General features: G+C 49.5%; 1 protein-coding gene and 1 long non-coding RNA gene across 3 annotated transcripts in view; one reads left to right on the top strand and one right to left on the bottom strand.

The window, feature by feature from the left end:
- KIF3C (kinesin family member 3C) overlaps positions 1-24,660 on the top strand; it is a 320,587-nt gene that overhangs the window by 196,284 nt on the left and 99,643 nt on the right. For both annotated transcript variants that reach the window (XM_086928103.1, XM_086928102.1), the window contains exons 3-4: positions 7,601-7,723; positions 21,566-21,684. In XM_086928103.1, the coding sequence (XP_086784229.1) occupies positions 7,601-7,723; positions 21,566-21,684 (242 nt within the window). The remainder of the gene's footprint in view (positions 1-7,600; positions 7,724-21,565; positions 21,685-24,660) is intronic.
- LOC147709592 (uncharacterized) overlaps positions 1-24,660 on the bottom strand; it is a 363,282-nt gene that overhangs the window by 64,714 nt on the left and 273,908 nt on the right. The window lies entirely within an intron of this gene.

Raw genomic sequence — 24,660 nt, forward strand, 5'->3', positions numbered from 1 at the left:
TCTATATTTATATAGTTAAATTGGAATGCCTAGTACCCATTCCTTCTCTTTCAGATAGAAATGCATTTATATTACTAGTTTATACTGTTTGCTGCTTTGTGTTGTGTGCAAAGTGGATATTCTGCATGGTGTTGGCTCCTGAGGTCATCTGTTGCTTGGGTCCTCTCATAGCTCTTGCCTTACTGAAGGTTAGCAGTTAGTAAGGTATATTGACTTAACCCATTCGACAACCGAGGCAGGAAACCTGAATAAAAAATACCCTAGAGGCGCTGTGTCTGTCCCTTGCTGATCCTACATGTTTATCATGGAAGAAGGAGGGAGGGAGGCTTTAGCTTGCAAAGCATCTATTCCCTGTGACATACCTACCACACGGTGACCCCAGCAAGAACCCGCCATCTTCCCTTGAATTGAGGGCATACAATTTTGCAGCGTCTATTCCCTCTGACATACCTACCACACAGTGACCCCAGCAAGAACCCAGCGGTACAAAAGGGGGTGGTTTGCCACTGGATTCAAGCAAGCCTGGCTGAAGACGGCTGTAATGCCAGAAACCGGTCCTAGGAAGCTTGTTTCCGGTCCAGGGAAGGCATGGCTTGGCAGTTCGGGATGGACTGTTCCCATGAGGCACAGGGTCAGACTGATTTGCATATGGCCATGTCTGAACTGGGGTGGCAGAGTGGGCTAAAGAACGGTGATGGATTAAACCCAGATCTGTTGACTGGGTGCGAGTGTTTGATTGGTTCAGATGCTCCGTCCATCACCACCCCCTATTGTGCCGCTTTGTTCGCCATAAGTTGGCAGGGTATGCTCAGACGTGAGTCCCTTGCTCACTTTGCCACTGGATTCAAGCTAGCCTGGCTGAAGACGGCTGTAATGCCAGAAACCGGTCCTAGGAAGCTTGTTTTCGGTCCAGGGAAGACATGGCTTGGTAGTTCAGGCTGGACTGTTCCCATGAGGCACGGGGTCAGACTGATTTACATATGGCCATGTCTGAACTGGGGTGGCAGAGTGGGCTAAAGAACGGTGATTGATTCAACCCAGATCTGTTGACTGAATGTGAGTGTTTGATTAGTTCAGATGCTCCGTCCATCACCACCCCCTTTTGCCCAGCAAGAACCCGCCATCTTGTCTTGAATTGAGGGTATACAATCTCATAGCGTTTATTCCCTGTGACATACCTACCACACGGTGACCCCAACAAGAACCCGCCATCTTGTCTTGAATTGAGGGTATACAATCTCATAGCGTCAATTCCCTGTGACATACCTACCACACGGTGACCGCAGCAAGAACCTGCCATCTTGTCTTGAATTGAGGGTATACAATCTCATAGCGTCTATTCCCTGTGACATACCTACAACAAGGTGACACCAGCAAGAACCCGCCATCTTGTCTTGAATTGAGGGTATGCAATCTCATAGCGTCTATTCCCTGTGACATACCTACCACACAGTGATACCAGCAAGAACCCACCATCTTGTCTTGATTTGAGGGTATACAATCTCTTTACGTCTATTCCCTGTGACCTTCCTACCACACGGTGATACCAGCAAGAACCCGCAATCTTGTCTTGAATTGAGGGTATACAATCTCATAGCGTCTATTCCCTGTGACATACCTACCACACAGTGATACCAGCAAGAACCCACCATCTTGTCTTGAGGGTATACAATCTCTTTACGTCTATTCCCTGTGACCTTCCTACCACACGGTGATACCAGCAAGAACCCGCAATCTTGTCTTGAATTGAGGGTATGCAATCTCATAGCGTCTATTCCCTGTGACATACCTACCACACAGTGATACCAGCAAGAACCCACCATCTTGTCTTGATTTGAGGGTATACAATCTCTTTACGTCTATTCCTTGTGACCTTCCTACCACACGGTGATACCAGCAAGAACCCGCAATCTTGTCTTGAATTGAGGGTATACAATCTCATAGCGTCTATTCCCTGTGACATACCTACCACACAGTGATACCAGCAAGAACCCACCATCTTGTCTTGAGGGTATACAATCTCTTTACGTCTATTCACTGTGACCTACCAACCACACGGTGATACCAGCAAGAACCCGCAATCTTGTCTTGAATTGTGGGTATACAATTTCATACCACATCTGTGGTCGACGACCAAAACTTTTAACTCTAGTAAAGAAGATGCTCTTCTGACTCCAACGACTAGATATTGCGAAGATGCACAACATATGAATCTCCAATATGTCTGCTGCTAAATATTAGTCAGAAGTAAGTAACTTTTTTGCTTTAATTTATTTAGTGTGCACTTCATTGGGTACTTATGTATTTACAGCCCCATGAACTTATTATTGAGAATGTTAGATCTTAACCGCCTAGTTTCTTAATGTTTTCATTGTTTTTTATTATTTTCAAATATTGTATCAATTACACCAAGGTGACGAATCCCTAAAAAGGGTGAACAACGTCTGTGGTTGTGGAACACCTGTCGCAAATGTCAGACAGTCTCTAAGGTAAAATAGAATAAATGGGCACTACCTTTAGATGCCAGCATCCTTAATTATCTATTGGAGCAGAGGAGTGGACTCCTCCCATGGCAATTTACCTGTTCCCAAGCACTGCCCATGCCTTGATCCAGAGGTGAGATGCTAAGGTCAGTCTGCCGAGGACCTGTCCAGTGTGTGGGATATTATGGGGATTGATGCGTTACCAAACTCTGTTACTAAAGGACTAAGGGAGGATGAGGTTTTGATATGTTACCTCACCTCATTACAGCCATCTACTTTTGCTTATAATGGATTCAGGAACAAAAAAATTATTATGCTGACATCTCGGGGAGGCAGGGTTTGTATAATGACATCTCATGGAGACGGGGCAGGGTTTGTATGCTGACATCTCAGGGAGACGGAGGCAGGGTTGGTATGCTGACATCTCAGGGAGACAGAGGCAGGGTTGGTATGCTGACATCTCAGGGAGACAGAGGCAGGGTTTGTATGCTGACACTTGAGGGAGACGGCGGGGGAGTTTGTATGCTGACATCTCAGGGACCTGGAAGCAGGGTTTGTTTGCTGACATCTCAGGGAGACAGAGGCAGTGTTTGTATGCTGACATCTGAGGGAGACCGAGGCAGTGTTTGTATGCTGACACTTGAGGGAGACGGCGGGGGAGTTTGTATGCTGACATCTCAGGGACATGGAAGCAGGGTTTGTGTGCTGACATCTCAGGGAGGCGGAGGCAGGGTTTGTATGCTGACATCTGAGGGAGACAGAGGCAGTGTTTGTATGCTGACATCTCTGGGAGGTGGAGTCAGGGTTTTGTATGCTGACATGTCTTGGAGACGGAGGCACGGTTTGAATGTTGAGATCTTAGGGAGATGGAGGCAGGGTTGTATGCGGACATGTCAGGGAGGCAGAGTTTGTAAGCTGACATCTCAGGGAGGCAGGGCTTGTATGCTGACATCTCAGGGACATGGAGGCAGGGTTTGGGTGCGGACATGTCAGGGAGGCGGAGGCAGGGTTTCTATGCTGATATCTCAGGGAGGCCGAGGCAGGGTTTGTATGCTGATATCTCATGGAGACGGGGCAGGGTTTGTATGCTGACATCTCAGGGACATGGAGGCAGGGTTTGGGTGCGGACATGTCAGGGAGGCGGAGGCAGGGTTTCTATGCTGATATCTCAGGGAGGCAGAGGCAGGGTTTGTATGCTGATATCTCATGGAGACGGGCAGGGTTTGTATGCTGACATCTCAGGGAGACGGAGGCAGGGTTTGTATGCTGACATCTGAGGGAGACAGAGGCAAGGTTTGTATGCTGACATCTGAGGGAGACGGAGGCAGGGTTTGTATGCTGAAATCTCAGGGAGGCAGGGTTTGTATGCTGACATCTGAGGGAGACGGAGGCAGGGTTTGTATACTGACATCTGACGGAGACGGAGGCAGGGTTTGTATGCTGACATCTCAGGGAGGCAGAGGCTGGGTTTGTATGCAGACATCTCTTGGCGGCACAGGCAGGGTTTGTATGCTGACATCTGAGGGAGACGGAGGCAGGGTTTGTCTGCTGACATCTGAGGGAGACGGGGGCAGGGTTTGTATGCTGATATCTGACGGAGACGGAGGCAGGGTTTGTGTGCTGACATCTCAGGGAGGCGAAGGCAGGGTTTGTATGCTGACATCTCATGGAGAAGGAGGCAGGGTTTGCATGCTGACATCTCATGGAGAAGGAGGCAGGGTTTGTGTGCTGACGTCTCAGGGAGACGAAGGCCGGGTTTGTATGTTGACAACTCAGGGATGCAGGGTTTGTATGCTGACATCTTAGGAAGGCAGGGTTTGTATGCAACCATCGTAGGGACATGGAGGCAGGGTTGGTATGAAATCTCAGGGAGGCAGATGCAGGGTTTGTATGATGACGTCTCAGGGAGGCGGAGGCAGGGTTTGTATGCTGACATCTCAGGGAGGAGGAGGCAGGGTTTGTATGCTGACATCTCAGGGAGACAGAGGCACAGTTTTATGTGGATATCTCAGGGAGACGGAGGCAGGGTTTGTATGCTGACGTCTCAGGGAGCCAGAGGCAGGGTTTGTGTGCTGACATCTGAGGGAGACGGAGGCAAGGTTTGTATGCTGACATATCAGGGAGGCAGAGGCAGGGTTTGCATGCTGACATGTCTTGGAGACTGAGCCAGGGTTTGTATGTTGACATTTTAGGGAGATGGAGGCAGGGTTTGTGTGCTGACATCTCTGGGAGACAGAGGCAGGGTTTGTATGCTGACATGTCTTGGAGACGGAGGCAGGGTTTGTATGTTGACATTTTCGGGAGATGGAGGCAGGGTTTGTATGTTGACATCTCAGGGAAACAGAGGCAGGGTTTGTATGCTGACATGTCTTGGAGACGGAGGCAGGGTTTGTATGTTGACATTTTAGGGAGATGGAGGCAGGGTTTGTATGTTGACATCTCAGGGAAACAGAGGCAGGGTTTGTATGCTGACATGGCTTGGAGACGGACGCAGGGTTTGTATGCTGAAATCTCTGGGAGACGGAGGCAGGGTTTGCATGCTGACATCTCATGGAGAAGGAGGCAGGGTTTGTGTGCTGACGTCTCAGGGAGACGAAGGCCGGGTTTGTATGTTGACAACTCAGGGATGCAGGGTTTGTATGCTGACATCTTAGGAAGGCAGGGTTTGTATGCAACCATCGTAGGGACATGGAGGCAGGGTTGGTATGAAATCTCAGGGAGGCAGATGCAGGGTTTGTATGATGACGTCTCAGGGAGGCGGAGGCAGGGTTTGTATGCTGACATCTCAGGGAGGAGGAGGCAGGGTTTGTATGCTGACATCTCAGGGAGACAGAGGCACAGTTTTATGTGGATATCTCAGGGAGACGGAGGCAGGGTTTGTATGCTGACGTCTCAGGGAGCCAGAGGCAGGGTTTGTGTGCTGACATCTGAGGGAGACGGAGGCAAGGTTTGTATGCTGACATATCAGGGAGGCAGAGGCAGGGTTTGCATGCTGATATGTCTTGGAGACTGAGCCAGGGTTTGTATGTTGACATTTTAGGGAGATGGAGGCAGGGTTTGTGTGCTGACATCTCTGGGAGACAGAGGCAGGGTTTGTATGCTGACATGTCTTGGAGACGGAGGCAGGGTTTGTATGTTGACATTTTCGGGAGATGGAGGCAGGGTTTGTATGTTGACATCTCAGGGAAACAGAGGCAGGGTTTGTATGCTGACATGTCTTGGAGACGGAGGCAGGGTTTGTATGTTGACATTTTAGGGAGATGGAGGCAGGGTTTGTATGTTGACATCTCAGGGAAACAGAGGCAGGGTTTGTATGCTGACATGGCTTGGAGACGGACGCAGGGTTTGTATGCTGAAATCTCTGGGAGACGGAGGCAGGGTTTGTATGCTGACATCGCTGGGAGACGGAGGCAGGGTTTGTATGCTGACATCTGAGGGAAGCAGGGTTTGTATGCTGACATGTCTTGGAGACGGACGCAGGGTTTGTATGCTGAAATCTCTGGGAGACGGAGGCAGGGTTTTTATGCTGTGTGAAATCAATAAGGACTAGCCTATTTGTGAATTTGCATAGACTCAAGACTTTAAGACAGGGTACAAACCCTTTTGTTTGTTCATGAAGCCCTCACCCACCAACCTGGTTGGGGGCATGCTTCATCATCGGGCCCATGCAGTGACACCGAGTGTGTCCTGGGTCTGCTTCGACGCCTGAATACAGCGGAGCAGGTATGTTTCTGAGTGTGCAGTGTAGTGACGTGAAGGTGAAAGTTTAAAAGCTATACAGGGATCCCAGTACCCGAGGGTAAATTATATTTTAATAACTGGGTCATTGTTAGCATTAAAAAAAAGGCCGATGGATGTTATAGGAGTCTTAATTAGGGTCTCCTACATCCAGGTGTGGTCTACATGTTTCAGCCAGGCCTTTATGATTAAAACCGGCTTTCCTCTGGACCAAAGTGTGTAGGTGCAGATTACTTAATTTTAAGTGATTGTGTAATTTTGAAAATGTGTAGCACTCGCTAAGGTGCTTTACCTGTGTGAGGGGGATTCCCTCTTAGAGCATTAGTTGGCTTGTTGCCAAATTAGCTCCATGGAGTAGTCCGGCAGAGGAGTGAACCAAAACTTTCGGTCAGTGTCTGCGTTGAACCTCTTGTTGTCTCTGCGGCCTTCGTGTATGCTGACATCTGATGGAGGCGGAGGCAGGGTTTGTATGCTGACATCTCAGAGAGGTGAAGGCAGGGTATGTATGCAACCATCGTAGGGACATGGAGGCAGGGTTTGTATGCTGACATCTCAGGGAGACAGAGGCACAGTTTTATGTGGACATCTCAGGGAGAAGGAGGCAGGGTTTGTATGTTGACATTTTAGGGAGATGGAGGCAGGGTTTGTGGGCTGACATCTCAGGGAGGCAGGGTTTGTGTGTTGACATCTTAGGGAGACGGAGGCAGGGTTTGTGTGCTGACATCTGAGGGAGACGGAGGCAGGGTTTGGATGCTGACATCTCAGGGAGGCGGAGGCAGGGTTTGTGTGCTGACATCTGAGGGAGACGGAGGCAGGGTTTGTATGCTGACATCTGAGGGAAGCAGGGTGTGTATGCTGACATCTCAGAGAGGCAGAAGCAGGGCCTGCATGCTGACATCTCAGGGACATGGAGGCAGGGTTTGTGTGCTGACATCTCAGGGAGACGGAGGCAGGGTTTGTGTGCTGACATCTCAGGGAGACGTAGGCAGGGTTTGTATGCTGACATCTGAGGGAAGCAGGGTTTGTATGCTGACATCTCTGGGAGGCGGAGGCAGGGTTTGTATGCTGACATCTCAGGGACATGGAGGCAGGGTTTGTGTGCTGACATCTGAGGGAGACGGAGGCAGGGTTTGTATGCTGACATCTCAGGGAGGCAGAGTTGAGTAACCTTAGATGCAGGGTTCCGAGATTCCTAGTCTGTCCGGCAGTAGTGACTGGTCCAGTAGTTCCTGAGCCCGGATCAGTCGCCTCCAGGTATCCATACTTAGACGCACCCTGATGACAGAATACAGGCCTGTGCGTGCATCTTCCACTCCCTCTGTGCACTATGTCCCCATCCAGAGCTCCTGCTCACGTGATCTCATGTCTTTTCTCCCCAGAAACGCCGGGAGCGGGAGCTGCAGCAACAGATGCTCCTGCGGGATGAGGAGACCCTGGAGCGGCGAGGGACCTACAGCTCCCTGCAGCAGGAGGTGGAGGTCAAGACCAAGAAGCTGAAAAAGGTGAGGGTCAAACCGAGGCCCTAGGGGTGGGAGGGGAGGTAGGTGCTGATCCTGTGAATGGGGGTAGGGCTGAGCCTGTGAATGGAGGTAGGGCTGAGCCTGTGAATGAGGTAGGGCTGAGCCTGTGAATGGAGGTAGGGCTGAGCCTGCGAATGAGGTAGGGCTGAGCCTGTGAATGGAGGTAGAGCTGAGCCTGTGAATGGAGGTAGGGCTGAGCCTGTGAATGAAGGTAGAGCTGAGCCTGTGAATGGAGGTAGGGCTGAGCCTTTGAATGGAGGTAGGGCTGAGCCTGTGAATGGAGGTAGGGCTGAGCCTGTGAATGGAGGTAGGGCTGAGCCTGCGAATGAGGTAGGGCTGAGCCTGTGAATGGAGGTAGAGCTGAGCCTGTGAATGGAGGTAGAGCTGAGCCTGTGAATGGAGGTAGGGCTGAGCCTGTGAATGGAGGTAGAGCTGAGCCTGTGAATGGAGGTAGAGCTGAGCCTTTGAATGGAGGTAGGGCTGAGCCTGTGAATGGAGGTAGAGCTGAGCCTGTGAATGGAGGTAGAGCTGAGCCTGTGAATGGAGGTAGGGCTGAGCCTGTGAATGGAGGTAAGGCTGAGCCTGCGAATGAGGTAGGGCTGAGCCAGCGAATGGAGGTAGGGCTGAGCCTGTGAATGGAGGTAGGGCTGAGCCTGCGAATGAGGTAGGGCTGAGCCAGCGAATGGAGGCAGAGCTGAGCCTGCGAATGGAGGTAGGGCTGAGCCTGTGAATGGAGGTAGGGCTGAGCCTGTGAATGAAGGTAGAGCTGAGCCAGGGCTGAGCCTGTGAATGGAGGTAGGGCTGAGCCTGTGAATGGAGGTAGAGCTGAGCCTGTGAATGGAGGTAGAGCTGAGCCTGTGAATGGAGGTAGGGCTGAGCCTGTGAATGGAGGTAGGGCTGAGCCTGTGAATGGAGGTAGGGCTGAGCCATTGAATGGAGGTAGAGCTGGGCCTGCGAATGGAGGTAGAGCTATGCCTGCGAATGGAGGTAGGGCTGAGCCTGCGAATGGAGGTAGGGCTGAGCCTGCGAATGGAGGTAGGGCTGAGCCTGCGAATGGAGGTAGGGCTGAGCCTGCGAATGGAGGTAGGGCTGAGCCTGTCAATGGAGGTAGGGTTGAGCCTGTCAATGGAGGAAGGGCTGAGCCTGTGAATGGAGGAAGGGCTGAGCCTGTGAATGGAGGTAGGGCTGAGCCTGTGAATGGAGGTAGGGTTGAGCCTGTGAATGGAGGTAGGATTGAGCCTGTGAATGGACGTAGGGCTGAGCCTGTGAATGGACGTAGGGCTGAACCTGCGAATGGAGGTAGAGCTATGTCTGCGAATGGAGGTATAGCTATGCCTACGAATTGAGGTAGAGCTATGCCTACGAATGGAGGTAGAGCTATGCCTACGAATGGAGGTAGAGCTATGCCTACGAATGGAAGTAGAGCTGAGCCTGTGAATGGAGGTAGGGCTTAGCCTGTGAATGGAGGTAAGGCTGAGCCTGCGAATGGAGGTAGGGCTGAGCCCGTAAATGGAGGTAGGGTTGAAACTGTGAATGGAGGTAGAGCTGGGCCTGTGAATGGAGGTAGAGCTATGACTGTGAATGGAGGTAGAGCTGAGCCTGCAAATGGAGGTAGAGCAGAGCCTGTGAATGGCCATAGAGCTGAGCCTGTGAAAGGAGGTAGGGCTGAGCCTGTGAAAGGAGGCAGGGCTGAGCCTGTGAAAGGAGGTAGGGCTGAGCCTGTGAAAGGAGGCAGGGCTGAGCCTGTGAAAGGAGGTAGGGTTGAGCCTGTCAATGGAGGTAGGGTTGAACCCGTGAATGGAGGTAGGGTTGAGTCTGTGAATGGACGTAGAGCTGTACCTGCGAATGGAGGTAGAGCTATATCTGCGAATGGAGGTAAAGCTATGCCCGCGAATGGAAGTAGAGCTGAGCCTGTGAATGGAGGTAGGGCTTAGCCTGTGAATGGAGGTAAGGCTGAGCCTGCGAATGGAGGGAGGGCTGAGCCCGTGAATAGAGGTAGGGTTGAACCTGTGAATGGAGGTAGAGCTGGGCCTGTGAATGGAGGTAGAGCTATGACTGCGAATGGAGGTAGGGCTGAGCCTGTGAATGGAGGTAGGGCTGAGCCTGTGAATGGAGGTAGGGCTGAGCCTGTGAATGGAGGTAGGGCTGAGCCTGTGAATGGAGGTAGGGCTGAGCCTGTGAATGGAGGTAGGGCTGAGCCTGTCAATGGAGGTAGGGCTGAGCCTGTCAATGGAGGTAGGACTGAGCCTGTCAATGGAGGTAGGGTTGAGCCTGATAATGGAGGTAGGGTTGAGCCTGTGAATGGACGTAGGGCTGAACCTGCGAATGGAGGTAGAGCTATGCCTACGAATGAAGGTAGAGCAGAGCCTGTGAATGGCCGTAGAGCTGAGCCTGTGAATGGAGGTAGAGCTGAGCCTGTGAATGGAGGTAGGGTTGAGCTGTGAATGGACAAGGGGGCTGAGCCTGTGAATGGAGGTAGGGTTGAGCTGTGAATGGACGTAGGGCTGAGCCTGTGAGTGGCAGTAGGGCTGAGCCTGTGAGTGGCAGTAGGGCTGAGCCTGTGAGTGGCGGTGAGGCTGAGTCTGTGAGGGGAGGTAGGGCTGAGAGTGCGAATGGAGATAGGGCCGAGCCTGCGAATGGAGGTAGGGCTTAGCCTGCAAATGGAGGTAAGCCTGAGCATGTGAATGAAGGTAGGGTTGAGCCTGTGAATGGACGTAGGGCTGAACCTGCGAATGGAGGTAGACCTATGTCTGCGAATGGAGGTAGAGCTATGCCTACAAATGAAGGTTGAGCAGAGCCTGTGAATGGCCGTAGAGCAGAGCCTGTGAATGGACGTAGGGCTGAGCCTGTGAGTGGCAGTAGGGCTGAGCCTGTGAATGGAGGTAGGGTTGAGCCTGTAAATGGACCTAAGGCTGAGCCTGTGAATGGAGGTAGGGTTGAGCTGTGAATGGACGGAGGGCTGAGCCTGTGAGTGGCAGTAGGGCTGAGCCTGCGAGTGGCTGTAGGGCTGAGCCTGCGAGTGGCGGTAAGGGTGAGCCTATGAGGGCAGGTAGGACTGATTCTGCGAATGGGGGTAAGGCTGAGCCTGTGAATGGAGGTAGGGCATAGCCTGTGAATGGACGTAGGGCTGAGCCTGTGAGTGGCAGTAGGACTGAGCCTACGAATGGGGGTAAGGCTGAGCCTGTGAATGGAGGTAGGGCTTAGCCTGTGAATGGATGTAGGGCTGAGCCTATGAATGGAGGTAGGGGGGCTGAGCCTGTGAATGGAGGTAGGGCTGAGCCTGTGAATGGAGGTAGGGCTGAGCCTGTGAATGGAGGTAGGGCTGAGCCTGTGAATGGAGGTAGGGCTGAGCCTGTGAATGGAGGTAGGGCTGGGCCTGTGAATGGAGGTAGGGCTGAGCCTGTGAATGGAGGCAGGGCTGAGCCTGTGAGGAGAGGTAGGTGCTGATCCTGTGAATGGAGGTAGAGCTGAACCTGTGAATGGAGGTAGGGCTGAGCCTGTGAATGGAGGTAGTGCTGAGCCTGTCAATGGAGGTAGGGTTGAGCCTGTGAATGGAGGTAGGGTTGAGCCTGTGAATGGACGTAGGGCTGAACATGCGAATGGAGGTAGAGCTATGTCTGCGAATGGAGGTAGAGCTATGCCTACGAATGAAGGTAGAGCAGAGCCTGTGAATGGCCGTAGAGCTGAGCCTGTGAATGGAGGTAGAGCTGAGCCTGTGAATGGAGGTAGGGTTGAGCCTGTAAATGGACCTAGGGCTGAGCCTGTGAATGGAGGTAGGGTTGAGCTGTGAATGGACGTAGGGCTGAGCATGTGAGTGGCAGTAGGGCTGAGCCTGTGAGTGTCAGTAGGGCTGAGCCTGTGAGTGGCGGTGAGGCTGAGCCTGTAAGGGGAGGTAGGGCTGAGACTGCGAATGGAGATAGGGCTGAGACTGCGAATGGAGATAGGGCCGAGCCTGCGAATGGAGGTAGGGTTGAAACTGTGAATGGAGGTAGAGCTGGGCCTGTGAATGGAGGTAGAGCTATGACTGTGAATGGAGGTAGAGCTGAGCCTGCAAATGGAGGTAGAGCAGAGCCTGTGAATGGCCGTAGAGCTGAGCCTGTGAAAGGAGGTAGGGCTGAGCCTGTGAAAGGAGGTAGGGCTGAGCCTGTGAAAGGAGGCAGGGCTGAGCCTGTGAAAGGAGGTAGGGTTGAGCCTGTCAATGGAGGTAGGGTTGAACCCGTGAATGGAGGTAGGGTTGAGTCTGTGAATGGACGTAGAGCTGTACCTGCGAATGGAGGTAGAGCTATATCTGCGAATGGAGGTAAAGCTATGCCCGCGAATGGAAGTAGAGCTGAGCCTGTGAATGGAGGTAGGGCTTAGCCTGTGAATGGAGGTAAGGCTGAGCCTGCGAATGGAGGGAGGGCTGAGCCCGTGAATAGAGGTAGGGTTGAACCTGTGAATGGAGGTAGAGCTGGGCCTGTGAATGGAGGTAGAGCTATGACTGCGAATGGAGGTAGGGCTGAGCCTGTGAATGGAGGTAGGGCTGAGCCTGTGAATGGAGGTAGGGCTGAGCCTGTGAATGGAGGTAGGGCTGAGCCTGTGAATGGAGGTAGGGCTGAGCCTCTCAATGGAGGTAGGGCTGAGCCTGTCAATGGAGGTAGGGTTGAGCCTGATAATGGAGGTAGGGTTGAGCCTGTGAATGGACGTAGGGCTGAACCTGCGAATGGAGGTAGAGCTATGCCTACGAATGAAGGTAGAGCAGAGCCTGTGAATGGCCGTAGAGCTGAGCCTGTGAATGGAGGTAGAGCTGAGCCTGTGAATGGAGGTAGGGTTGAGCCTGTAAATGGACCTAGGACTGAGCCTGTGAATGGAGGTAGGGTTGAGCTGTGAATGGACAAGAGGGCTGAGCCTGTGAATGGAGGTAGGGTTGAGCTGTGAATGGACGTAGGGCTGAGCCTGTGAGTGGCAGTAGGGCTGAGCCTGTGAGTGTCAGTAGGGCTGAGCCTGTGAGTGGCGGTGAGGCTGAGTCTGTGAGGGGAGGTAGGGCTGAGACTGCGAATGGAGATAGGGCCGAGCCTGCGAATGGAGGTAGGGCTTAGCCTGCAAATGGAGGTAAGCCTGAGCATGTGAATGAAGGTAGGGTTGAGCCTGTGAATGGACGTAGGGCTGAACCTGCGAATGGAGGTAGACCTATGTCTGCGAATGGAGGTAGAGCTATGCCTACAAATGAAGGTTGAGCAGAGCCTGTGAATGGCCGTAGAGCAGAGCCTGTGAATGGACGTAGGGCTGAGCCTGTGAGTGGCAGTAGGGCTGAGCCTGTGAATGGAGGTAGGGTTGAGCCTGTAAATGGACCTAAGGCTGAGCCTGTGAATGGAGGTAGGGTTGAGCTGTGAATGGACGGAGGGCTGAGCCTGTGAGTGGCAGTAGGGCTGAGCCTGCGAGTGGCTGTAGGGCTGAGCCTGCGAGTGGCGGTAAGGGTGAGCCTATGAGGGCAGGTAGGACTGATTCTGCGAATGGGGGTAAGGCTGAGCCTGTGAATGGAGGTAGGGCATAGCCTGTGAATGGACGTAGGGCTGAGCCTGTGAGTGGCAGTAGGACTGAGCCTACGAATGGGGGTAAGGCTGAGCCTGTGAATGGAGGTAGGGCTTAGCCTGTGAATGGATGTAGGGCTGAGCCTATGAATGGAGGTAGGGGGGCTGAGCCTGTGAATGGAGGTAGGGCTGAGCCTGTGAATGGAGGTAGGGCTGAGCCTGTGAATGGAGGTAGGGCTGAGCCTGTGAATGGAGGTAGGGCTGGGCTTGTGAATGGAGGTAGGGCTGAGCATATGAATTGAGGTAGGGCTGAGCCTGTGAATGGAGGCAGGGCTGAGCCTGTGAGGAGAGGTAGGTGCTGATCCTGTGAATGGAGGTAGAGCTGAACCTGTGAATGGAGGTAGGGCTGAGCCTGTGAATGGAGGTAGTGCTGAGCCTGTCAATGGAGGTAGGGTTGAGCCTGTGAATGGAGGTAGGGTTGAGCCTGTGAATGGACGTAGGGCTGAACCTGCGAATGGAGGTAGAGCTATGTCTGCGAATGGAGGTAGAGCTATGCCTACGAATGAAGGTAGAGCAGAGCCTGTGAATGGCCGTAGAGCTGAGCCTGTGAATGGAGGTAGAGCTGAGCCTGTGAATGGAGGTAGGGTTGAGCCTGTAAATGGACCTAGGGCTGAGCCTGTGAATGGAGGTAGGGTTGAGCTGTGAATGGACGTAGGGCTGAGCATGTGAGTGGCAGTAGGGCTGAGCCTGTGAGTGTCAGTAGGGCTGAGCCTGTGAGTGGCGGTGAGGCTGAGCCTGTGAGGGGAGGTAGGGCTGAGACTGCGAATGGAGATAGGGCCGAGCCTGCGAATGGAGGTAGGGCTTAGCCTGCAAATGGAGGTAAGCCTGAGCATGTGAATGGAGGTAGGGTTGAGCCTGTGAATGGACGTAGGGCTGAACCTGCGAATGGAGGTAGAGCTATGTCTGTGAATGGAGGTAGAGCTATGCCTACAAATAAAGGTTGAGCAGAGCCTGTGAATGGCCGTAGAGCAGAGCTTGTGAATGGGCGTAGGGCTGAGCCTGTGAGTGGCAGTAGGGCTGAGCCTGTTAATGGAGGTAGAGCTGAGCCTGTGAATGGAGGTAGGGTTGAGCCTGTAAATGGACCTAAGGCTGAGCCTGTGAATGGAGGTAGGGTTGAGCTGTGAATGGACGTAGGGCTGAGCCTGTGAGTGGCAGTAGGGCTGAGCCTACGAGTGGCAGTAGGGCTGAGCCTGCGAGTGGCGGTAAGGGTGAGCCTGTGAGGGCAGGTAGGACTGAGGCTGCGAATGGGGGTAAGGCTGAGCCTGTGAATGGAGGTAGGGCATAGCCTGTGAATGGACGTAGGGCTGAGCCTGTGAGTGGCAGTAGGACTGAGCCTACGAATGGGGGTAAGGCTGAGGCTGTGAATGGGGGTAAGGCTGAGCCTGTGAATGGAGGTAGGGCTTAGCCTGTGAATGGATGTAGGGCTGAGCCTGTGAATGGAGGTAGGGGGGCTGAGCCTGTGAATGGAGGTAGGGCTGAGCCTGTGAATGGAGGTAGGGCTGAGCCTGTGAATGGAGGTAGGGCTGAGCCTGTGAATGGAGGTAGGGCTGGGCCTGTGAATGGAGGTAGGGCTGAGCCTGTGAGGAGAGGTAGGCGCTGATCCTGTGAATGGAGGTAGAGCTGAACCTGCAAATGGAGGTAGGGCAGAGCCTGGAAATGGAGTCAGAGCTCAGCCTGTGAATGGAGGTAGAGCTGAGCCTGTGAATGGAGGTAGAGCTGATCCTGTGAATGGAGGTAGGGTTGAGCCTGTAAATGGACCTAAGGCTGAGCCTGTGAATGGAGGTAGGGTTGAGCTGTGAATGGGCGTAGGGTTGAGCCTGTGAGTGGCAGTAGGGCTGAGCCTGTGAGTGGCGGTAAGGCTGAGCCTGTGAATGGAGGTAGGGCTGAGCCTGCGAATGGGGGTAAGGCTGAGCCTGTGAATGGAGGTAGGGCTGAGCCTGTGAATGGAGGTAGGGCTGAGCCTGTGAATGGAGGTACGGCTGAGCCTGTGAATGGAGGTAGGGCTGAGCCTGTGAATGGAGGTAGGGCTGGGCCTGTGAATGGAGGTAGGGCTGAGCCTGTGAATGGAGGTAGGGCTGAGCCTGTCAATGGAGGTAGGGTTGAGCCCGTGAATGGAGGTAGGGTTGAGCCTGTGAATGGAGGTAGGGCTGAGCCTGTGAATGGAGGTAGGGCTGAGCCTGCGAATGGAGGTAGGGCAGAGCCTGGAAATGGAGGCAGAGCTGAGCCTGTGAATGGAGGTAGGGCTATGGATACTGTTGAGCTTCGCAGGTGAATGGAGGTAGAGGAATAGCTAATAGGGCTGCGCTTGTGGACGGAGGTAGTGGTATAGCTCATGTATTACAGGTCATGGCAAAGGAGGTAGACCTGGGGCGGTGAATGGCAATGTTGTAGTGCTGTGCATGTGATTGGAGGTAGAGCAGTGAAGGTAAACAGATAACCCGCTGTCAAGTATATATCTGAGTATAAGTGGAGTTATACATATAATTACTGTAGTGCAGTGAATGGAGATAGCGGTATACCTACTGTGGTGCAGAGCCTGTGAGTATGGCTGGAGGTAGAAGTATAATTACTGTAGTGCCGTGCTTGCAAATGGAGTTATAGCTGTGCCGGTACTGTAGTGCTGCAAAGGCCTATGGAGATACATCTGTTCATGTGGGTGGAGGCGCTGTGGTTACCTCTGTATCTGTGTGTGAATGGAGGTAGAGGTATTCGTGTGAATGGAAATACTGTAGTACTGTGAATACGAATTGATATATACCTGTTTTAATTCACATAAAAACTTACAAATGATCACAGTTAATACCTCTGTAGAAATCTCACTGTTCCTTCCTCGTGTTTGTTTTCCTTGTTCTCTCCTCACCTTTCTTTACCTTTCCAGCCTTTCGTTTACTTTCTTTCCCTGACCCAACATCTCACCTGTGAATTGTGCCCTTCATGAGCTGTAATCATTCTCAAAATAATGTTGTCCTGCCATCATTCTTCTTACTTCCCTTTCCTGTAGCTCCTTTTCCTCCTTTGCATGTAATGAGCAGCTCATAGTTAGCCTTAGTTTCACTTTTCATGTCCTTCCTCTTAGAAAAACATATATATCTGACAAAACAGCTGAAGACTTCATGGATATATTACAAATTTAGAACTAACCTGGGTTAGGATTTCTTTGAAATTTCACTTCATAGAAAGGAACCTTTCTGTATGAGATAACTATCATGTTCTGTGTTTGATATAAAATGTTCTGTGTTTGATATAAAATTGGTTTGAAAGATACAACACTCTTCGGAAGAATCAATGGCAAAGAATTTGTAAAGTGTGACGCAGACCTCAGCGAGGTCTCCCGCCAGCAGGAACTCAGAATCCAGTAATATAAAAAACATGTCAGCCAAGGTTTGGAGCAGTGAAGAGCCCGGTCACCAGGGAGGTGAATCTGCAAGGTGTGAAGATAAGAGGTCCAAGGATCCCAGATCACTGCTCTTTAAAAGGAGAAAGCCTTTCCCACCTTTCTAGCCCGTCGAATAAGGAATAGATTCAGCCCACCAAAATTGCCCTCTGATCACTGTGGTCATAGTGGGCGAACCAGGAAGAACGTATGAACAATTAGCTTGGAATCCATTTCCTTCATTTACTTTCTTTTAACACAAAATTTGAAATTGCAATTTAGGCCATGAGTTAGCTTGACTTTGACCTTTCTTTGCCAATCAATGGAGTTTAAAATAGTAAATTTGTCAGTCGCACTCAGCAAAAGAAGGTGATGGCAAAGGACATAGATACGGTCAACCTGAGGTTGTGAAAATAAATGCAGTATGTCAGCCTAGGTTTAACTTTTCTAACAAATTAATTATGTTGAAGTAATTATTTATAAGTAAAAGTTCCAAATTCTTTCAAACTATTCAAACGTTTCAGCGACGGAGGCATTGAATCACCTTTATTGGTTTTCAACAGTTCTTTATGAGCAGTCACCCTCTTTCTCCCCCAAAGAGAGGGCACTTTTAAAAACATTTAAGGGAGAACCCCTCCTATGTGGGCAAATCACCTCCCACTGAAGACGGTCCTTGGATGACATTCATACCACCAGGATCCCGTGGTAATATCAGGTACCTGGTGAAGTCCTGGTCGTAACAGCGATGAAAGGGTGTAATGGTGAGTCCTGAATCGACACTCATCACAGCACGGTTTATATCCCTGGACTGAATCCTGAAGGTTGCCAAAAGCCACTGAAAGGCACAGTAGTCCCAATGGCATGTTTGTGCCATGGTAGAACCTTCAGACGATCTCGCCTAAAGGAGCGATCCATGTTAAAATAGAGGAGGCAACTGCAGGAAAGTGTATTATTATATGTTGTGGTTGTGAGTCCTTGCCATGTAATAGTGTCACAATCTTTACTAGGTCAAGTTAGGTTTCTTTATTAAAATCCTTAGCTCAGTCCTGGGCAGCTGTGGCACAGAACACTCAGGCTTAATCAAAGGAACACGTGTAAAGCTTTTAGAAGTACCAAAACAATAGGTAAGTAAGAAACACAACACGCTAGAAAACCAACACCAAGTTATAAAAATAGACTATTTTAGCTGTAAATAGACATCAGAATGACAAAACTCTATTGAGAGGAAGCGGAGATATGATTTTTTAAAGGTAAGTAAAATGACTTTAATGCAGTCTTTAGATGCAAGAAGTTGTTGCAAGCGGCTTGTAGCCAGCGGGCTAGAACACCTACTAGAACTCTCTTGGACTAGCTTCAGCGGGTTGGGAGCCAGTCATATGGACCTCTCAGGTCCAGAGGGACAGTTCCTTGTCTCTTTCACCAGTCTTGGGTCCTTAGTGCACCCTTTTCCTTTGAAAGCTGGCCAGTCAAGAAGTGGTCCTGATGCTGGGGCATAGGATGCAGAGATGCTGAACAGATGCAGGAACTAGTCCTGAGGCCACACTGATATCTACAAGCATCAGGGGTCATCTCTGGACTCAGGTCTCGGTCTCCAATGGTGCGGAGGGGATTCCAGTGAAGGTCCAGTTGCCACTGGTTAACTGGTCTCCCAGTTCCAACGACCTTCTGTGGTTGGTTGTAGGTATTATTCTCTTTCTTGATGGGTCACCAAAATCCATGTCACCGTTGACAGTGGATCCCACAGAAGTGTGGGCTTCCTTCAGCTTTTGTGTTCTTGGTGCTGAATAGGGAGCTAGCCAATTAGCCCATTGGAGTTACTTCTTCCTTTCTGGCACCAGTGGAACTGCTTTCCATGGGTTGGCACAGCAAGCACAGTGCCCTTTGCTGGTCCATCTGGTGCAGCCTCTTTTTTCTGGGTCCATGGAGCAGCAGGGCAGTCCTTCTTCTGTCTTCTTTCCAGTCCAGGGGGGATCTGAGGACTGTGGGTCTTCCATCTTCTCATTTGTGGAAGGGGAGGACTAGCTAGCCAATGGGACAATCATTCCCATGAGGCCACCCTTCCCAGTTTACATCACTTCCTGTGGTTTGGTCACCCAACAATCCTAGAATACTCCTTTTGTACCAAAATCCATTATGGCAGACACGTTCTTCCCCTGTGAGGAGCCCTGGGTGTACCCCTCGAGTGTACCCAGAATAGTAAGCCACTCCTCCTGGAAAAACGGTTCTACGACGTCTTTTCCAGCCTGTCTGCCTACACAAAGGAGAGGGTAGGTGAACGTGTGATGACCATTTGCTTCACTGAGGCAGTGGCCTCTTCAAAGCTGGGGTCCCGAGCACATGCCCTGGAGCCTGGACAGCAGGGCCCAGTGCACTGCAGAGTCGAAAACCCAGCAGCATCGCTCCAAAACTGGGTAGGTGATTATACAAAAAAAGGTCATTTTCCACAACAACCCATATTGTGTATTTTGATTTTGTTTACAGTGTTATTTAGATCAAACCTTACCAGAGATGACTGACTATCAATTAAAACGGAAAACGCTGTCGTAGCCAAACAGAAAAGCACTCGCTAGCCCCCAATTCACAGCAGCATAATGAAACGTTAGCTGAAATTGAATGGGCATAGGAATGTTTTAAACACTTAGACACCATCAAATGCCATCGTGTGACATGATGATGTAACCAAAAGCTGCCCTTTTTAAGCCCAGAAAAGTGGCACCTGTAGCCAGTGCTAAACTGATGACTGAGCAGCCACTAATAGACTGAGGCCTTGCCAAAGGATTCCATAGAGAGCTCCCCACCCTCTGCCTGCTGTGATTAAAAGAATCCAGATTGCTCATGTCAGAGTTGCAGCTGGAAGAATTTTTAGATTCACCAGCAGATGATGACAAAGCTCCATAAACACGATTCTGTGTACCACGTGCTAAGCAGTCTGGAACAAAAGCCTTGACCACCTTCCGCGCCTGGGCCACCACAACATCCCTCAAAGGCACATCTAGTCGAAGTGCTTCCTTCTCGGATCAATGAATTAGTACAGACATCCCAACTCCATCACCACTGGCAATCAAAACAGGACGGACATTAGAGCTGATCCCTCTCCCCACAATGTCCCCTGCTCTCACGCCCTCTGGATCCTTCAGTCGGTTCTTCACAGCACCACCCCACTCTCAGGTTGGCTCCAGAGATGGACTTGTACTTCTCAGGTGCTACCGACAAAACAAGAGCAGCTCCCCCTAAAAAAGGGCCGGTCTCAGGAGCCAGAAGATGCTATCTGCAAGGAGGTAAAAATAAATAGTCTCATGGCAAAACTTGCTTGTGAGTTGATGTGAGGACTCAATCAGCGCCTACCCTTCTCTCGCATTCTGTCCGGAAACCCACAGAAAAGGAAGGCACCATCCAAAAGGGTCAAAAAGAGGAATGCCATCTTCATTTAGAGAAAATACGGCTATTGTTCAAATTATAGAAAGGGCATTTGTGGCTATTCTCTTATATGGCATCATTATTTTCAGCCTTTCTTAAGCACACAGCCGGCTTTATAGTGGTACAACCGGTGCAGCCGCACCTGGAGCTAAGCTCGGGGGGGGGGGCTGAGTTTAGAAATAACAAATGGGTTTAAAAATATCTGATGCAGAGTTCCTCATGTAGCCATCAGTTTCATGCAACACTAAAAATGCCAAGATAACTCTAGTAAATAATGTTCCTGCTGGAGAGATCAGAGTTGTATCTAGGGGCATGTGGGTTGATATGCCTAGTGCAAAGAATGTGTACCATGCAGATCACAGAACTGTGTTTTATGTGGGTAGCTCAGTGGGTTACTGCTTTTATTAAAGAGATCCTTTTGTTGCGTGCAATTCATCAGTTACAATCTTATTATAGTACAGTGAGCTATGAGCTGATATCAAAGGGCTACATCGAAACTGCATTGTTTTGTTTAGATCATTATGCTTTTTTCCAGTCATTCATTATCCTAATGTTGCGGAAAAGAGTTTGTTTGGCTAGAAATACGTTCTTATTATTAAAGCCAACCCCAGTCCTGTGGTACGTTTTAAATCCTGAGTTTGTGCTTCTCCAAACCAAACACTGTTACAATATACTGCCCACCAGTATGGATGACGTGTGACTCCTCCACCATGTCACCCTCATTACCTCATGTAACGTTTCCTATAGACTGATTAAAACATATTATTCATTGGATCTGTATAATGTGCGTGAGATGTAAAGTGCTCTGACCCCTTACACTGGTATTGGTAGCGCTATAACACAAGTGAAATGCATGTGAGAGAGGGGCTATGGAGAGATGAGGGGCATTGGTGGAGCGTGGTAGGGAATTCATGGAGAACATGGTCATTGGGGGCAAAAAAGATTGTTGCATCTGGCGCCACCAGTGTTAAAGACGGCTGTATTGTTGTGACCCCATTGAACCTAACAAACCCTATTTTTACATTATTGTGACCATAATAACTTATAATGTATATGGCAGTCCAGATGACTACCTCCACTCACAGACTGGAGACATAGGCGCGTGCACATGCAGTACTAAGACAGCTCCTGCTACTGATTGTTGATAGTTAACAATCGTAGACTAGTTTTTCTAATACCTTTGCCCATCAGTCGTACAAATTGGAGTTAGTTCTTGCTAAGAGCAGAAGAGTTGTGGACAGACTGAATTTCTCTGAAGTGATGACAGAAATTAACTAAAATAGTGTTGTTTTTTAAACCATATGGATAAGACTAGCTTGTAGAATGCAGTAGAGTAACTCAAACAGGTGCTCTGGTAGAGCAAACAATGCAGTAGATAAAGTCACCTCATGCTGTCCCCCATGTTGCCTTGTATCTGGTACACCGTGTTAACCATATAGTCTTTCTTCTATGTTTGCTCCTCAGCTTTACGCCAAGTTACAAACGGTGAAGGCCGAGATCCAGGACCAGCATGATGAATACGTCCGGGTGCGGCAGGATTTGGAACAAGCCCAGAATGAGCAGACGCGTGAACTGAAATTCAAGTAGGTGTCCCACTGTCCTCATTAGAAGACCTGCATCCCCTCTGCCATATCTCCTCCTCCCTGCCCCAAAGAGTATGTTGCATACCAAGGGATGAATGCTAGAGGAGATCGCCTATTCATCATAGGACCCCCCCCCAAATAAAACTTTGGAACTTGTAATGGGGTGCCCTGCCTGGGCTTGAACATTGATAGCTTCGGAGGAGGATACTAATTGGTATTGTAAGTCAGGCAGCTCAAACTATCAAAATGCAGCATTTTGATTGGTTACATTGGTTACTAGTCAGTTGATATCTACCATGGGTAGTAATACCCAGAAGTTGAAAAAAGCCTGAATACAGATAGAACCTATATATCACTGTGACTTGTTTCCTTAACATCTGCCTTCAAAGAATGCATGGTTCTAATAGAGAACTAAAGTGTTGCTATGAAAAATGTGCTGCTGTCCAGGACAGCTAGGTAGCTATAATTAGTATTTTTTTAGTATTTTCTTTTATTTCCTTATAACTTTGACGAATCTTCACAAAACGTTCCAAAAACAAATGTCATCCACTTCACCTCCTTCTTGGAAAGTTTTGGGGTAAACCATCAAGAAAAGTGTTCTTTTTGTAATTTGGTGTAAATCCGTTTAGTAGTTTTTGAGCAAATAAGGCTAAAAAAATGGTATATTTGTAGCTGCAGAGGATGCGCAGGTCGACAGTCCTCCGTAGGAAAGGACCTCTGATTGGCTGCCACCACTTCAACAAGGATGTGACGACAGCCATTTTAGGACTCAGTAGTCAGCCTAGAGTCCTACAAAAATAGACATTAGGGGGTTGGTTAGGGATACCCTGCTCCCCTATGCCTGGTTGGTCAAAAACGTTTTTCCACAAATTCACAGTGGATTCACAAATTAAATAAATTTATAAAAGCTGCCACCCTATAAAATAAATCCATCCAGAGTGGGCCGAGGCGGTGGCAGTGCATGTAAATATTTAGCAGAGGGGGCGCAGGGCCCCACTTCCCGAGCCTCTACTAAGAGGTCCCCAATACCCCATCCCAGGGCTGGAATTTTAATAAAGGGAAGGGGGCTCATAGCCTGAAAAGGCCCTGTGAGCCCAATCGGCCAAAAACCAGCCCCGTCAAAGAGCTCGGCGGCACCTCCAAACCTGCCGAGTGGGGAGGGGCGCCGGCCGAGCACTTTGCCGGGGCCGGTTTTGTTTCCCAGTCCAGCCCTGGTCTTGGGGCTCCCACCGCATCCTCCAATGTGAAATGTGCTGTGGGGTGCCCCGGGTGGGTACAGAGGCACTGTCTAATTTTTTTTTTTTTAATTGCCGGCTCCTGTGTGGCCGAGTGAAATAGGACCGCCATGCAGGGAACCACGGGGGCCCTGGGGCTCCCCACTACCCACCAATGAAAAACTGAAAACTAATTTGTGGGTGTCTTGGTTGGGACTGGGACACCCACAAAAAACTAAAATAAATGCAAAAAGTGAATAGTAAATAAGGTGGTCAGAGCTGCTCATTTATTATTCACTGCTCTTGCTAAGGAGCGCGCCATAATGCCCGAGGGCATTCTCAAATAGTATATTTTTCAACTAGTTGTGCCCCTAGAAGAGTTTTGCAGCAACCCAGGAACATTGAAAATAAAAAATAGAAGCTTCCTGTGTCATTCAATCCAGGATCCCAGGAGAGCTTACTGTATTTTTTAAAAGCACTCTTAGCTAGAGCTCTATGCCCGGAGTGCAGGTCCTTATTGTGGTGGGTTTTATAGCTTCATTTTGTAGCTTGAAGTAAAAAAATAAAAGTAACCTGGCCCAACAGTCAATCTGACGCCAGGAAGCCAGGTCCTGTGTCCACCCCCCCCTGGAAGCCAAGCTCTGCGGCCAATCAAACGCCATGCATGGCCAAAGGGCTGGCTAAACCCCATGCTGCACACGGCCAAAGGGTGGAGCAAGCGTTACGTACTGTAATACCATCTTACTTTACTTTTTTTTTTAAGTACAAATTCAGAAACAAAGTTTTAAGTGACATTATAGCTAGGTATAGTTATAATACCTTATTGTACATTTAAAAAACTTAGAAATTCACTGAAAAAAAAAGGTTAAAGGGACGTTATAGTTAGGTGAAAAAGTCAGTTAAAACATACAGTTTTAAATGATAATAACCACTTGATTTCACAAGTTATAGTTGTCTAAATTAACTATAACTTGTGCCCTAAGGTAATTATAACTAAATAAACAAAACAAGGAGCCTGTACTGGAAGTCTTATTTTCTCTCTACATTCCCATTCACTAATTGACACTAAACAAAGAGTGACGTAGACTGCTTTTTTTGTCTGAATTAATCAAAATGAAGTCAGTATTTATTTAAAAAACATGTTTTTTTGCAGTTTTTTATGCTTTTTCCAAATTTCGTCTTATTTGAAAAATTAAAAACATATATAATGTACAATTTTCAGAAGGATACAAAATACTCACTCATACCACTTTCCAAATGTTTTTTACCGTCATTCACACCCACTCTGCACATTCACCATCCACAACACACACAGTATTTACAATTGTTCAATTCTTGAATAATTCATTTGAAAAATGCCATAGAACATTGAGTTTCACCGCTTCAAATTTTCAATTATTTACAAAATTGATGTTACTAGACTCTTATGGCTAAGAAAAACAGGTCTATGCGTTTTGAACTCAGGAAGATTTTGTGAGTTCTCATCAGGACCAAAAGAAGCCAAGCTGTGGGAAGAAAGGGGGAATAACCTAATTAATTTCTTATCTTTCTTACTATTGCCATCTCCCTATGTACATTTGAACCATTTCTTACCTGACTATGCTTGGAGGTGATCAGAATGAATCCGTCGCAGGACACTACAACAGAATTAAATTGATCTATGTATTAGCCCTTATACGACAACACTTCACATGGAAAAAAGAGGTTAGGTTGAGTGGAACAAAACTATCGACTTACATGTGGCTGACACTACAACAGAGTT

This window comes from Lissotriton vulgaris, chromosome 6 (genome assembly GCF_964263255.1).
Source record: "Lissotriton vulgaris chromosome 6, aLisVul1.2, whole genome shotgun sequence".
Classification (NCBI taxonomy): domain Eukaryota; kingdom Metazoa; phylum Chordata; class Amphibia; order Caudata; family Salamandridae; genus Lissotriton; species Lissotriton vulgaris.